At 35.8% G+C, this 16,734-nt stretch overlaps 1 protein-coding gene across 2 annotated transcripts in view; it reads right to left on the reverse strand.

The window, feature by feature from the left end:
* The window catches only part of sfswap (splicing factor SWAP), an 83,235-nt gene that overhangs the window by 65,376 nt on the left and 1,125 nt on the right, over positions 1-16,734 (reverse strand). For both annotated transcript variants that reach the window (XM_079898420.1, XM_079898419.1), the window contains exons 2-7: positions 15,688-15,851; positions 10,141-10,272; positions 8,126-8,205; positions 6,085-6,310; positions 5,582-5,685; positions 2,517-2,667 (exon numbers count right to left, since the gene is read on the reverse strand). In XM_079898420.1, the coding sequence (XP_079754546.1) occupies positions 2,517-2,667; positions 5,582-5,685; positions 6,085-6,310; positions 8,126-8,205; positions 10,141-10,272; positions 15,688-15,851 (857 nt within the window). The remainder of the gene's footprint in view (positions 1-2,516; positions 2,668-5,581; positions 5,686-6,084; positions 6,311-8,125; positions 8,206-10,140; positions 10,273-15,687; positions 15,852-16,734) is intronic.

Raw genomic sequence — 16,734 nt, forward strand, 5'->3', positions numbered from 1 at the left:
GCTAACAGCGAATGGAAGATTAAACGCCATGGGTCTCTGGAGGACAAAAACTTTCTGTTATTCTCTTTGGTCAAAATAAATCTGCCGGTGCTTGCCGTCATAATATGTCTGTGCAGTTTCTAACGTTTTTTTTAGTACGACCAGGTGAGAGGATAAAGCTCTGGGTATGTAGTAGGGAAACTTTTTTTTTTTGGTCATAATTGTCCTACTACCTATAATCAGTTCAACATTGGGAACTGCCCAGCTAAATTACGAAGACAAGCAGCAGCTTTATTTTACCAAATAGCATTACACAAGTAATTGTAAGCATAATTATGCCTGATTCAGTGTTGCTACTGTTAAAGGGATACTTCACCGTTTAGGATGAAGGATAACTATAATGTATGGCGGAATAGCACTTGAAGTTGGAGGCACTTCGACTCGGCGCAGTAAAAAGTCACGTTGGTTCTAATGACAGAAGTGAGAGGGAGAGGATTTTTCAAGCGTGACTTTTTACTGCGCCGAGTCGAAGTGCTTCCAACTTCAAGTGCTATTCCGCCATACATATACATATATATATATATATATATATAAAATTTGAGTGAAAATAAGAAATGTTAACTAACTAATACAAAAAGTTTAAGTACTAAAAATTACTTAAAATAATAAAAAATAAAAAATAAATATAAATAGATTTAAATATAAAATAATTAATAATCAATAATAATAATCAATATTAATACAAATGACAAAAGCACATAAAAAATTACTAAAACTAAAAATCTAAAAATGAATGTCTAAAAATTAAAAGCTAATTCAAAATAGTAATAAACACTACAATCCTATGTAGTAGTACTAAAATAATACTATAAAATTAAATACACATTCAAATACATTTGACATCATGCACATTCAGGCACATTCAAAACAAGCTGAGAACGGTGTTACTAAATGAATTCATTGCTGTTTTATCAGTAAATCAAACTTCAACTTCACATCTGTCCTCTTGGCAACAGCAAAAACAAAACAGCTATTTTTTTTTAATAGATTTAAATAAAAACAGATGCAACAAAAATGTTCCTTTCCCATTATAATGAGCAATTCTATCCACATTGCACAAATCTCTTATTTGTGTCAGTGCCCTGTTGATTATTATAATAGTAAGTCATAGTATTGACGTTGCTCGATTGCTGCATATCCGGTACTACACTGCAAGCAAGAACTGCAATATCAAGCAAATTCGATATTCCAAATGACCACTGATTACTTTTTGGTTTGCTTCTAAAGTTGCTTTCTGAGCATCAGGTGCACTCATTTTGGCAGCGCGAACAGAAAGCACGCATCTGTGGATCCGACTGCTTAAAAACTCACTCATTAGGAGCAGATGTTATTACTGACAAACTTATAGACCAATTTGAGTGCCTTTGTTTCGCCATTGAAATCACACGCACAACGGACATGTCTGTGATCCATTGCACAACAGCTGCAAAAATCTGAGGATGTAGTGAGAATCAATTCAAGTAGTGAAAGAAAAACTGCCTGTAAATTTGTTGAATTAGAACTGACTGAAGATAAGGAGGGCAAGTCTGCCTGCTTTAGTACTTCATTTAATGAACTTTGCTCGCATTGGAAGGTCAGCTTCATTGCCATGTTCACTCAAGGATGCCCTGAAAATCGATCATCCTAAAATGAATTCAAGATGTTAATGATATGCCACAATCTTTAAAGAGCTGGCATTGTAGTCCACTTCCATTAATGGCTCATCTCAAGAAGAAATACGTCTTTTTCATACGTCTGAGTCATGCCAAGTACTACCGACCACATCCAAAAAAGACAAACAGAACTCTATCATGCTGCAGGTTCAGTTTGTGTCAAGCATTGTAAGTCTAAGCACACTGCAAATGTCAAGCCCATTTATGTTCACCATGTGTTAAAACACAAATCAGTTCTTTCAATAGAATAACCAAAATGACTAACAGTATATGAGGCAGATAAATATTTGTATAAAGCGCTTTAGTAAAATGATGACATCAGAATAAAAATATTTATGATTCTGAAGCTGAAAATACATAATTACTTAAAACAAATATGCTTGCACTCTGTCACTGACTAGATATATTTAAAATAATGTAAAGGCCACTTTTTACTGGTAACATAAGACATTTTGCCATTATCAGGAACCACAAATATTCCCTCATTGCATTATTATACATTATATAACATTATATATAGTAGTTTAATGTAGTACTGATACTAAAACTTTTTTCCCCCTCACACAGTAATTTTCATTTTGGGTGAACTATACTCAATACAGATTGTCACCATCCACGATACATATTGTTGCATTTTGCATTTTTGTATTGCGATATATTGTGTCACGATACATTGTTATTCCCCAAGTTATTATTATTAATAATAAATGCATATCATGACTTTGTATTTATTTGAATTAATTGTGAAGCCAAAAGCTCTTGTAACTTCTAAAAAGCTGTTCCTTTTGTTTAACCACATAGATGTTGATGTGGCATCATACTCACGGTCGGAGCTGTATTCCATCTGTGTTGCTACTGCCGGCGGCTGATGCTCTTCCTCTGCTTTGGCCGCTATCGCCACAGCACCATTATTCTCCTGTTTGGCTTTTCGAACGAGCGCTGCCAACGGGTGATCTGGATCAATGACCTGCAGAGGCTATGACACATGAAAACATGGTCAATGGGCTGTGCGCTACTTTCCTCAATATGTATATATTTCTCACCCAGAAAACGTGTGTAAAGCTGTTTAAACAAAACAGAAACGATTTTTTTGCGTGTAACCATACAATTGAGTTAAGTCAACAAATCAGGTTATAAACCTAGCCAGTATTTTGTGTTTCCCCTTGGAAGCAATTCACTGGAGCGCATTGTTTTGTAGTTATTTCAGGTGGCTCTGTGGCAGATCATTTCAAAAGTCTTGTAGAGTTTGACTGCATTTAATTATTTTCCTTGTCCACGTGAGACACCGCTCCAATTGTGTATAAGGTAGCCAGTCTAACAAGGTAAGAAAAAGATGTCTAACATACTGGGACATCCATATTAGCCAAAGATTTCAAGTCTGCACTCGTCTCTCCTCTGTACTTCCTGCCACTGGATGTCACTCCATGCTTTATAGACTTTTGAACGCTGTCATCAGTTCTGCTTGTTGCAGTCCTGCATGAACGGATCCTTTCCCTACCCTGCGAGACCACTTCTTTTTAGACAAAGTGCTGAACACGCACTTTACTGGAATCCCTTCTGTCCTCTAAGGAGGTGACTTTTTAAGTACTGTTCAACAGATGCAGACAGCTTTTTTGTCTTCCAGTGCACTTTCAGTCTAGTCTCAAGTTCAACACATGTCTGCACCGAACTATGACAAAACATCTTAAAAATCCAGTTTGCTTGCCTGTTGCTCACTGAATACCAAACATATATTTTAAGATACAACAGGAGGGTGAGTAAACAATGACAGAATTTTCATTTTTGCCTGAACCATTCCTTCAACACAAGCTTTTTCAGCTGAATCTGCAGTTCTACTTTTCACCACTAGAGGTGCTATGTTATAAGTGTGAGCTCTTGAATTCTCATCACCATAAGCAGAAATAATTCCTCAAAGGCTCATATTTCAAGCTTCCAATAAATGAGCTCTCTGGGTAAAAGGTTCTAACCTGTGAGTATGAAATTTTTACTATTTTTAATATTTCCAAACATACAGACTAAAAAAAATGTAAGAGAAAGGACAAAATTATAATAATACATATAAGCTACTGAAGGCAAAAAGTTTGTTGATCTTATGTTTTTATGCCTTACAAAATCTAAACATCTGGTTTGCTGTGATGGATTGAACATTCCTAGAGCAACCTCTGATGATTTAAATACGTCAAGGAAGTCATTTAGCTGGCTAACATAAATGAGGTCTTGTGGAAATTGTGAGAATGATTTGTGATAGTCTTGGACGCATAATTTTAAATGAGGTGAAAATTATAAACAAACCACCATATGCCATAATTTTTGTTTCTGAATTTATAGCTGTCCTGGAATTTCATTACAGCTGTAAAGTGTCTTACTAATTAAAAACACAATAAACCTAATAAATGTAGATTTTATAACTTTTAATGTGAATTACATTATATAACATTACAACAACTTCTATATAACTATAATCTCATTACATAAATTTAAATAAATGTAATTACATTGCATAAATGTGATAATAGTAAGCAATATTTAGCAATGTGTGCAATTTATTATTTATTATTTTCAAATGCCCAGCAAACTTAATAATGCTGCTTTCGTGATTAACGATGTACTAAAACAGAAAAGTTTTTCCTTTACATTTTTCACATACAGACGACAACGTTGTCAAAACGATCCCCGTTCATGCTGAATCCGCAAAAACGACTAAAAAAGCTGTAGTATGCTGCCAGGCCAGTAGTTGACAATACCACTTTGTAAAGAAGCACTATTATAGACTAAACATGTAATATGCATGCGCATGGTGTCACCGTTTTCACAAATTCACAATTTTGTAGTTAACACAGAGACATTAACAGTACCGCTATCAAAAACTTGCACTTTAAATCCAATATTCAAAAGTTCGCGTTTTCAGGCCCCCAAAATGCCGCTGTCATGTAAATGAATGGCCAAAACGCATACGTTTTCAGTTTTTAGTTGAATAAGGTGTTGTGTCGTTTTTTAGTTGAAAATGGCTAAGAATGCATGACTAGTTACCTGAGCTGCTATTAAGTTATCAATCCACCATAACATGTGGGTGGCATTAATCCCATATTCTGGAAGAACCAGAACACACAGGTTGACTAAGCCACAGAAAAACATGACACACTGAGGGATCTCAAGCATAAGACCTGAGATAAATGTTCAACAGTCAATCTTCCTTTAGCAGCAGAAAACTTAGTTTTATAATTTCTGACAAGTCTGGCAGTATTTGACTGTAATAACCATAAGTGAGCTCCTTTAAATAAATTAGACAAGTATTGCAAAAATTAAAGTTCATGATTGAAAAGCCAACTTATACCATCAAGCAAAGAGCTGAAGACTTCTATTAGGAAACCAAATCAGACAACATCAGTTTATTTTACAAGCTTTTATCTCCAATGACTCTCTGTGCCACTCTCTAAAAATGACAGAGCATCTCAGATTAAACATACAGAATATTAGATGAAGAACTCAAAGCTTAACCATCTGATGAGATATCCTTATTTGAACAAATATATAAAAAGGGAACACTTTGATGTCAGATGCTTTCATATCAGGCCCAGTTCTGCCAAAAAATACAACAACTTAAGAGCAATCTGACACTAATTTTGAAATGTATGGCTTTCAACACTTATCAATTAAATTAGAAAATAATGGTGACCACCTATTTAACTGGGTTAACTGAGTGCAAATAAATGTGTGTAAGCACACTGTGCATAGCAAAGGGCTAAATTGCATGGCATTGCTGTTTTAGTTATGAACACGCATTTTACAATATTTGATACAAGGTGCAAGCAAGGTACATAATCAGTCTGAAAATGTCAAAAGCATGTATTAATATTTCTAAGCAGCATTGGGTATGTTTGAAGTCATACCTTGATTATTTCCTCCAGACGAGAACACTTCTTGGATGCAAACAAACTCGGGTGCAGGTAGTTTCCATCCCCATCATCATCATCAGAATCATCTGACTTTGATTCTGTTTTAAAAAGGACCAATTGTTTGGGTTGTTAACTGACTTCAGAAATGTCACATTTGTTCAGATCTGTTCAATATTTTAAAAACAATTGACTCTTGTTAATTTTTTTAATATATACAAAATGAGAGAAATGCACCCAGAGAAATGAAATTCATTAATTTAAGTCAATATCAAACTGAATTCGCAACCCATTTCATTTGTATAATAGTGATAAATACTGTTCAAAAGTTTGGGGTTGGTTAAGTTTTTTTGGTTTGTTTATAATGATACGCACCAATGAATTGTGGGGGAAAAAAGAACAATGTGTATAAATATAAGGGGTCAGAATTTCTAGATGACTTCAACAAATGCTTAAAAACAAAGGACAACCTAATAAGCTGTAACACATGAAAAACATACCCTGTTGCTGGTCATGCTTGCCCTCTGAGGCCGGTGTGTATCTCCCCTCCTTCATAGCACGTAAAATGTGTTTGTAGTAAGGGTTCAGGTAGTGGTCGAACCGCAGGAAATCAAACTGGGAGTTCCCAGACTGCTTTGCCTTCAGCACAATTTCAAATTGGGCCCCTTGCTTGCATACGAAGTTGGCGGTGCGCTCAATAATAGCATGCGTCTTGGTGGTCGCAGGCTGAAATAAATGGCAAAGAAATGGGGTAAACAAGACTGAAATTCTGAAAAAGCTTATAAGAGAATATATGCCATTATAAAAAATATATATAAATAAAGATTAATTAGAAAATTTGTATAGGGAAAAACTAGTAAAGAACATTTATCATCAATGACTTCAGGCGCAAGATTTTCTAGATACTGCAGTTCAACACACAAACAATTGATGTGAGAGTGTGGGCCGGCGCTTCATGAATCTAACCAGGGACGTCATTAATTCATTTCCAGCTACACACACAGATTTAAAATAGTCACAAATCTTTCAAGCTGCAGACAAAATCATATTCATGTGCTGAACTGATTAATGGCAATGCCATATTTTAAATGACAAATGGTTCCAATAGTGTCACAGTTGTGAAAATGACACACATCCTTCATTAGAGGGAAGTATGAATATTGCATGAGAACTTTTCAAAGGGCTGTATTTTGTCTCCAATGTCCAGGTAAACAGAGAATCTATTGCTTTCAAAGCCCCAGAGACCAAGAGAGTCAAATAATGACTTGCTAATTTGAAGATAAACAACCCAACGTTTGTCTCCAAAATCGGATTCTTTTGTTGCTTCAAGCTATGTGCTGTACAATAAGCAAGGTAATCAGAGCAGCTGAAGATTAATTCCGTCAAAGAACCTTGCAGACTTTAAACTAATTGGGGTTTTCAAGCCTAAGAAACTGAAGGCTTCCACTTATATTTCAACCTCGAGACGAAAATCACTCCCACCAACAAAGAAAGAGCAGGTTAGGGTTGTTGTTTTCACAACAAGTGGCTCACTGGATGAATAAGTATATATGTTGCTATGTTTCCAGTAGGCCTTGGTGGGAAAGTGCAGGCAAATCCTTGGTTTAAGAGGATAAAGGAGGGGCATTAGAGCTTTTATAGAATAATTTGGTTGGATCAACTTTCTTTCAGCTATAAGGACAGTAAAAAAATCATCAGTGATTACATGTGGCTTTGAAACGAGGGATCCTGCAGTTATAAAAGCCCATATATTGACGTTAGCATCCCACCATGCGCACAGGTTATACAAAGGAAGATATTTATAGCTCGAATCAAATCACAATCTTCTGAATAGAAAAGAACAGAATAGTCTTTATTTGCTAGATAGTCATAAATGGCCTCATGCCGAGTGCAAAGCTACACATTTTCGGTTGAAGTTAACAGACATCCAACAACAGAAAACCAAATCAAGTACATATTTAATCAAAGTAAGTATGTAGGTAATGGTGATTATAAGTAGGAATGCACAAAATATTGGTTCCATATTGATTATCTGCAAATATTAGACTTTTATTTTACTTAATTTATCTGCATCGTCATTATAATTATATAAATTAAATAAATCATTTTTATAATTTATCAACTATATGTAATATTTATCAAATCTATACATGAATATCCATTTCATGCTGTACGTTATAACACTGTGATGCCTAAATTCACTTGTTGTAGGATTTAAAATCACTTAAAGTTCATTTTTATAAACACTTTTATCAATAATGCTATATGTAACCTTTAGCAAATCTCCAAATGAATATCCGTTTTCATGCTGTACACTATAATATTGTGATGCTAAAATTCACTTATAACATTTAACAAAAAATTATTTTAGTTTTTGGTGTTGTATTGTTGGATTTTAATTTATTTAGACATAATAGTACAGAAAAGCCATAGGCCATTTATCTATTAAAGGCCATAACAAGAAAATAATTATTTTGGTCTCAGAATTGCTGAATCCCCAAGTTAACTTTGCAAAATAGGTATGGTTCATAATTTATTTACCAGCTCTACATCTGGAGGGATGAGGAGGCCAGGGGGCGCCACAAACGGCTCCTCACTCTCTTCCTCCGCCTGCTCTTGATCTGAGAGAAGGACAAAGGTGAGGAAAAAACAGAATGAACCCACAAAATCAGATCGACAAGGCAGAAGCAGCACAAAAAAACCACACAGATGCAAATATGAATCTTCTTTAAGTAAGAACTGGAGGCTCTTTAAGTTTCATTTTGAGTTACTCCAACTTTCTGAAAGACCACAAACCCCGTCATCTCCGTTTACCGCTCCTGCCTCCGTGCACTCCATGAATTGGCCAGGACAGGTAAAGACCAAATTAAAATTTTATGCTGAATTCAGTGTGAAAGGAAATGGAGGCTCGAGATGGAAATACATTGCTTGTGCAATAATGTGCAAGAGCCAAAGATATTGTGGGAGATAAATTGAGTTGTTACAAGTGGCACATTAACAAATCAAACAGCCCTTCTAAACCTTTCCAACAAATAGTCAGTTGTCATGTGGGCTTAACTTTTTTTACGTTGGTGATTACAAAAGACAACCTAGCAATTGATGCATCTCACATAGTCTCACAAAGCTAGATCTTTGAGTAAACGGCATAAGGTCTGGTCAACAGTGCAGATTATTTTGGCCAAGAGCCACCCGCACAATGAGAAAGACATGTAAATGACTGGACACAATTTCTTTTGTTTTTATGTTTAGATCATACCATAATTATTATTAAAACAAGGCATTTCTTTGAACAGAAAACACTGGAGAATTAGCTGAAAATGTATATCAAAAGTAACAAGCACAGAAATTTCATAGATATAACAAAAAACTAAACAAAAAAATGCTGCTCTGCTCATGGATATCAAGTTATCTTGCTTCTAAATTCCTTAAACAAAAATTCTAATCTCTTTCTAATGTAAGAAGCCATTAAACTGGCAAATCAACTAAATTATTTAACCTTCACAAGGGCTTGTTCTATAAACCCGCACCTAGATGCTCAAAACTTTATTAAGTTAAGAACTCCTCTAGTAATATTACAATACAATTACAAATAAGGTTGTTGTTTTTTTTCACTTTAGAATTTCTTGCAACTAGGCACTGGTACCTTGTAAACATGACTTTATTTCCAAGTGAACTGATAAAAAAAAAAAATCCTGTGGGCCCTTATTTTTGGAAGTTGTGTAAAGCCATCTGATCAGATTACAGCTTGCGACATTGAAAAAGTACTTTCCAATTTTGAGGGCAATATCAAGACGATAAAGGACTGTGGGCCACGGTGTCTGAGGCTGACAATCGCAAACAATCTTACTCTGATGAGGGGGGGGGAAATGCTGTCTGGCTTCCAGTTCAGCTCCTACAAAAATGATGAATTCTTCATTGTCACAGTGAGAAAAAGAAATCAATGACACTAGCTGACCGTCTGTGTGTGTGTGTGTGTGTGTGTGTGTGTGTGTGTGTGTGTGTGTGTGTGTGTGTGTGTGTGTGTGTGTGTGCGTAGATAAGGACTGTGCGCAAATAGGCCAAGTGTCTTGTTCTCTACAGAGTACTGTTGCAAGCAGGTATGAATGAGGATTACGAAAGCATCGAAGGTGATTGCGGTTTGTTTTAGAATCTCATTTGTCACCAAATTTCCGCTCGAGACGAGAGCTTTGAGGACTCAAACTAATTCTAGGCTTCAGTGTTTATAAAGCAGTGATGCTAAAACTCTTTAGTGCTGAACCGCTGGACCTTGCTGGTCATTAACAGTCTTTGCATATCCACTGCTTGCCACACTCATTTTCTTTAAAAAAACTTTGAGCTTTTCAGTGCCTTGAGGCTCAAAAACCATACTTATTTGACCTAAGGGAAATGGCCTCATTTCATCCCGAAGCATTTTGAAGTTTGTAGGCTAAAGTATGTCTGAGAAGAACAGAAACTTGTCACAGAAACTGAATCTCCTTAGGCAGACTCGAGCAGCAGTTCAAAGTAAGTATGTGGTTTTTGAAGTTGTGTGGTTTCTAGACTTGTACGGATCCCACCTGCTTCTCTGTTGGCCTCCTCTTCCTCAGTGGGCTGGGAGGGGTCGTAGTAGTCCGCACTGTAACGGAAGGCCACTGCGCTGTAGGTGCCTTCATCGGCCAAAGCTTCGCTCAGCCTTTTATACTCCTCCTCTGCAAACAGAACAAAAGATTCTCATGAACAAAACTCAATTTAACTTCTGAATTAATTGCAATGTTCACCATAATTTTACGGCTGATTCACATTGCCTCAAAGTTTGAACATTCTAATGTTGGGACTAAAACACTGATCCAACAATTCATTATTTGACTAGCCTTAATTTAGATAGAAAATAGTTTAGTAAGTTAAACATTTCTATCTTTAGGTGTGCTATCTAATTTTTTAGTTTACATTGATCAAAGTTGGGTAAGATATTTGTAATGCTTTTGAAAAGTCTTTTATGCTCACCAAAGGCTTGAAAACAACTATTTTCTATAAAAAATAATAAGTAGGCTAATTTGTGATGGCAAAGCTGAATTTTCAGCAGCCATTACTTCAGTGTCACATGGTTTTTCAGAAATCATTCTAATATGAAACTTTGTTGCTCAAGAAACATTTCTTATCAATGTTGAAAACTGTTGTGCTACTTGATATTTTTGTGAAAACCATGATAATTTCTTTTCAGGATTTTTTGATGAATAGAAAGTTCAAAAGAGCAGCATTTATTTGAAACAGAAATCTTTTGTAACATTATAAAATGTCTTTACTGCGACGTGGCAATTTGCAATAAACTTTCACTCACTTGCATTGTAATGAGTTCTTTCATTTTGCTGAACCATTTTATTAAATGTATAATGTTATCGTTTATAATATTTATACATATTAAAAAAATGTCATCACTATAATATTTAGGGGCCGTTTATATTCCACTTTTTTTAAACTAAAAACGGAATCATTTTACACGACAACGGCGTTTTGGGGGCCTGAAAATGCAAACTTTTGAAAACTGGTTTCAAAGAGCAAGTTTTTAAAACAATACTGTTATTGTCTTTTGTAAACTTCAAAAATGCAAATTTGTGAAAACGAAGTCGTCACGTGCATGCGTATTATATGTTTTTAGGGTCGCATCTTGTGACATCATGTAACGTTTTTGTTTTGTTTCATGTCTTTGGTCCATGTTACGTTCCCTCAACACACAAAGAAACTGATTTGATTTGGGTGATTTAATTAGTGAGACATCTAAAACATTCTGGTTTCACATTCCTCAGGCCTGGAGTTGAGAAAAACTGATCCATAGCCAACTTTATACTGCAAATGCAGCACAGAAACTGTATTGATTCTCATGCATAGCTGAAAGAAAACAAGGTGTGTGCTGATGACAGTGGCAAAGCAACTCTGTTCCTGCATTTAATGTAAAGCCTAAAACACACACTCACCTAAACAAAAGTTTACCTAAAACTGATCTTCTGGAAACACAGTCTACAAAGAAACATATATTCATACCAATCTGCACATCCAAACAGCCACAGTTTCTTCTCATCTTTAACGATTTCACTACAGAATCACAACTACCAAAACTGCAATTGAGCAAAAGGACGATCCAATATTAAACAATCAAAATGCTTTATTACAGTTTATAGGATGTTAATGTAGGCGGATTGATAAAAATTTAATGAGGTTGGGTCTCCCCCGAAGGGCAAACACCATCAGCAAAGGACATCATAATTCACTCCCACTTACTGCGCACCTCGGTTTAAAGATGGTTAAACTGCGAATTGAGCTAAGGAACATCACTTTTGAACCTTGTGATGCACATACCAAGTTATTATAATGTGCTATAATATTAGCTCCACTTGACTCATCAGCATAGCCTGAAGACTAACTAGTTACCAAACAACATTCTGAAAATGTTAATAAACATTCCAACAGAAGTGATTAAAAAAAAAAAAAAAAAAAAACCAGATTGTTCCAGCTTTAAAAAGTGACTTGGAAAATAGCTTATACATACACATACAAAAAGTTATGATATTTTTGGATGATATTTCAGTACATCCGAAGTAATATATAGCTTATTGTTTTCTCATAACACATATTTGATGTGTCTTGTGTTAATCATACCGGTACTGAAAAATATCAGTATATTATATTTCAAATGGTACAATATCATGACTCATTTTGGTACTTGATACGCTGCTGTTCTTCGCTTTATGACAGTGTTATCCAAACTGATGAGAAACCGGCTGCTCATCAGATAAAAACGTTGTATATTTGTTTAGAGCGAGCTCATGGAGTTCAGCAAGTTTGTGAATCATTTCATTATATAAAAAAAAAACATCACAATGTAAATAAGAGATTCACTGTGCAGTGTTGTCAGCTTCATCGATTAAAACAGGAGTTTAGGAGCACTGAGATTCAGTGATTGTACTGGGAGTACAGCTTGCTTTTTGTATACAATATGCATGCATCATGCTGCTAACTGCCCATTGCAAAGTTTCTGAAATGATTTAAATGCAGGATTGAATCCGAAACTGTGATGATTGACAGTGGTAACTATGGCAACAAACAGAAAACAATCGGTTACTGTATGTCAATATATATCTGTGCATCAAGTCTTGGAGTGTAGCTAAATGCAAACTAATAGGTCTGCCACTTGTTCTATATGTAATGTGCTACTTTTTGTAGGAAGATTGCATATTTTGTACAATTCAATAATAGTACTTCAATAATAACAAATACTATTTTAATTGTATCACTTCAGTTTTACTAGTATGGAGCAATGAGAAGTGTTATTATGTTGTTCTTATATTTATGCTTGAAAACAAGCATCACATTTGTTACTGCAGAGTGTTGTAAGACTGGAGAAACTGGAAGAACTGGAAGAGAGGGCAACTCTCTAAGAAAACGAAGGAAATTAACATTTGAACTCACTCGTGCACCATTCGAGACGCCAGTCTCACCTCAGAATCATTCTAATCTACATCTCTTTCCCTCTTCCCCCATTCCTTCTCTCTCAAGCTGAGATCACCAAAATTTACCCAAGAATCTATATGGCTTAATGTGAATAATTATCATTCAGTATTACACATTTGGTATCATTTGAAATGTCTCAGTGCGACTGGTACAAATGTCTCATTCCCAAAGAAGTAAACCAAAAGGTAATAAGGTATTTAAGAGTTTAGAGATAACTCGCACACAGAGGAGGGTGTGTCTTCCAGGCAAATGGCATCCTGCTCCCAAAAGATGTCAACTCTGAATGTATATTCCCATTGTTAGCAAATGTTTCCATATGAAATAAGTTTCTGTCTATATAAAGAAATGCAACAAGAGGCTCAGGGCGATTTGTAGCTCAAATTAGCCCATGATGCTGATGGGCCGAGACTCTCAGCATCATGTATTTTCTAATGTCAGGTTCGCATCTCTTCTCTTTATTCCAGAGCATTTGATGTTTTGCATTTATTATCTTTGAACTGATTATGAAATTGGCATGATACATTTACCTGACATAATAAATTGTTACATTTGATTTAATTCCGACTGACTCTGAAATTGTTTCACCAAGTAGATTAAATGGATTCGTATGTTCCCGCAAGTTTTGTGTCAGATTAGTGACGACTAATATTTGGCACTGATTCAAGTGTACTTGGTTTGCAAAGACAAGAAGTGAATTTCTGTTTAGAACAGCAAATGCTGCTTGACCAATCTAAATCTGGGTGTGTCTTACCTCTGTTTTAATTTAATGTTACTTTAGTGTACTTGGGAAACCACGGCATGGCCAAGCCAAAGCTATTATAAGAGAAGTTATGTTGGTCAACTTATATCTGTAATAGTGGCCATACCTCTGCCTGAAGTAAATGTTAAGTTAAATGTTAAGTTAAATTCAAGTGTATGCAATTCCATGGGGGCTATACCAAAGTATCTTTGATTGTGTAAACATGAACGTGACCGATCTCAGGTATATAGCAATTACCTTTGTTCGTTGACCAAAACTGATAAGCTTTTGATTGTGAGACCCGCGTTAAAAAGAAGACGTGAGGACCTCTGAGCGACATAGTTTCCTAATCTGGAACAGGTAAAATATACTTAAAGGTTGTATCAGCGATTTCAGGTTTTGAGTGGTGGTGAAACCAACTGTTTTTGTGTTCAGATCTCAGAGCCTAGGCTGCCTACAGAGACGCGTTTTTTGACGGCATGCTTATGGGGCGGGCACCTAGCGGATCGTTAGGAAAGATTAGATGAATGTGATAATTTATGTTTGGGCCTGAAATCGCTGATACAACCTTTAAAGAGTTAAAAAGAATAATTAAACATTCGCTCCCTTTTAATGATGCTCAGATATCATCAAAACCTTTTTCATTTATGGAGTCAGATGAAATAATGAGGTAATACATATGAGAAAAAAGGAAAAGGAAAGACAGTAACATGCAAAAACCTTCACCCGTATTATTGGAGACCGCCATTTGGACCGATAAACAGGCTTACAGTGTCATACAGTGTTCTTAATAAGATTATTTTCAATTCAGCTCTCTTTTGAGGCTGGTTATTTGTTACCTATGGTATCGGTAACCAGGTATTAGATTTTGGCATCGTACCCAAGCCAAAATTGTGGTATCGAGCCAACCCTGGGTGTTACAATAATGCACTTCATTGAATTAACTATTTAATTGCTGGGTGTAGTCAAGTGACAAACTTGATTTTGAACAACATTCTTGAACAAAAACATTTCAGAACAAAAAACACACACATAAAAACAAAACCAGGAGCCAGTCTGGTGACCTAGTATAAGCCAACAAGAACACTTTCACATTCTGCAACACAACTTATTTTATTTATTCTAAAAAACAAACCATGTAAGTTTAACACTCTTCACACAAACAATCCTAACCAAGTACCTTTCACTTTTTTTGAAATGTAATACAATCAAAAAGATATTAGAGGAATGCACTTAAAGTCTGACTGCACAAGTCAAAAAGCATGATTTACTGAAGAGTGCTGGTTATCCACTTAGACGAAACAAGCTAGATTAATTATTTCCAACTGAAAAGGTCATCGTTTTTTATTTGTTTGTTTTTTAAGTGCTGCTATAAAATGGTCTCTTCATGCTTTTGTACTTTTATATATGCATCCCAATGGAAAGAAAACTCACAGGGACAAGAAAAACATAAAAGATGTCATGGTTTCAGAACAAGCAGAGGTAACAGAGAAAGTATATAGTTTATGAGTTAATAAAATAGCACAAAAAATGCATTTAATTGGGTAAAGTGGGGTCCAAAAGCCTGAAACCGCTAGTGAAAATGCTATTCAGTATTTTTATAACTGAATAGTTTTTTGTTTGTTTTTTTGCCATGACGTTATCAGCATTTGAGTACATTTTAATAATTTTTTATTATATTTATAAAATAATTATATTATTGTAAATAATTATATAATTATTGGCAAACGCATCCTAAACCAGTTGCCACTGACTTAGAAATACAAAAAAACATTAAGCTGTGTAAAAATAAATCAACACTGCACTCGAGCAGACATGAACTTCACAGGTTTGATTATACATAGAAATTGACTGAGCTCATAGATCGCTGTGCGTTTACCTTGTCTGGCCTCCTCTTCCAGTAGATCGGTGTGCATGGCCAGGTACCTCTCCTCATCACACAGAGCCTCTATCCTGGCCTCCTCCTCAGACAGCTGGTAGTCGTGATTCCACGAGCCTGCGTCATATTCCGAAAGATCATGTAAATGACCACGGCCATCGTACCTGCAATACGAATCATGTGGTTAAAGGTGAGAGGAATTTAACATTGGATTACATACAACAAATACTCACCACACTGGAGAACCCTAAAAGTAAAGCCTTTTGTTTGTATATTCACATATATGGTTTTCTTTCAAAATTCTACTTTGCTTACAAGGTTTGCATGAGGAGATGCCTGGGCAGCAAAAGGCAGATGGCCAATATGATGCACTCCATAGGGCATACGGCTCAACAGGTGAGTGCACTTGCATGATAAACTTATTAAATCCATCTAATTCTTCACTAAAACCATAAAAAGACGCAACAGGCGAATAGATAAAAATAAAACGCAAACAACAACTCTCTTCTTACCTTACATGGTTCAACAAACCATTCCAACTTGTACCCTTGTCAGACAATTGAGACTTATTGAGACAACTGCCATCATCATTCCTACATTTACTGCAAAAGAAGTACATCCACACAAGCCCGAGCACATAAATACCTATCCGTAAGAACCCATATGGAGGAAATTTTCCTGCGCTCGCTCCTGTATTCCACTTCTCAGTTCCAGTTTCTTCGGCAAAAGAGAGAAGTGGGCGATGAGGTGGCAATCGGGGCCTGGAGGGACCCCTTAGCCTTAATTGCTGAGGAAATAAGTTCTGCATTACGTGATAGAGAGACACACACATACACATTGGAAACAAGAAACAGATCCATGCAGATTAAGGTGGCTCAATGCAACCCGCTGCGTTTCAACACACTCCTGGCTCATTACCAATTTTCACGTTTTTTTTTTGAACGTCTGCAGCTGAACTGGAAAAAGTGTTGAGGAAGAGAGAAAACAGATAAAGAACACAATATTTGACTGACTACTTGTTAAAAGTACGTCCTGCAAAAGAACACC

This window comes from Squalius cephalus (assembly GCF_949319135.1).
Source record: "Squalius cephalus genome assembly, chromosome: 17".
Lineage (NCBI taxonomy): Eukaryota > Metazoa > Chordata > Actinopteri > Cypriniformes > Leuciscidae > Squalius > Squalius cephalus.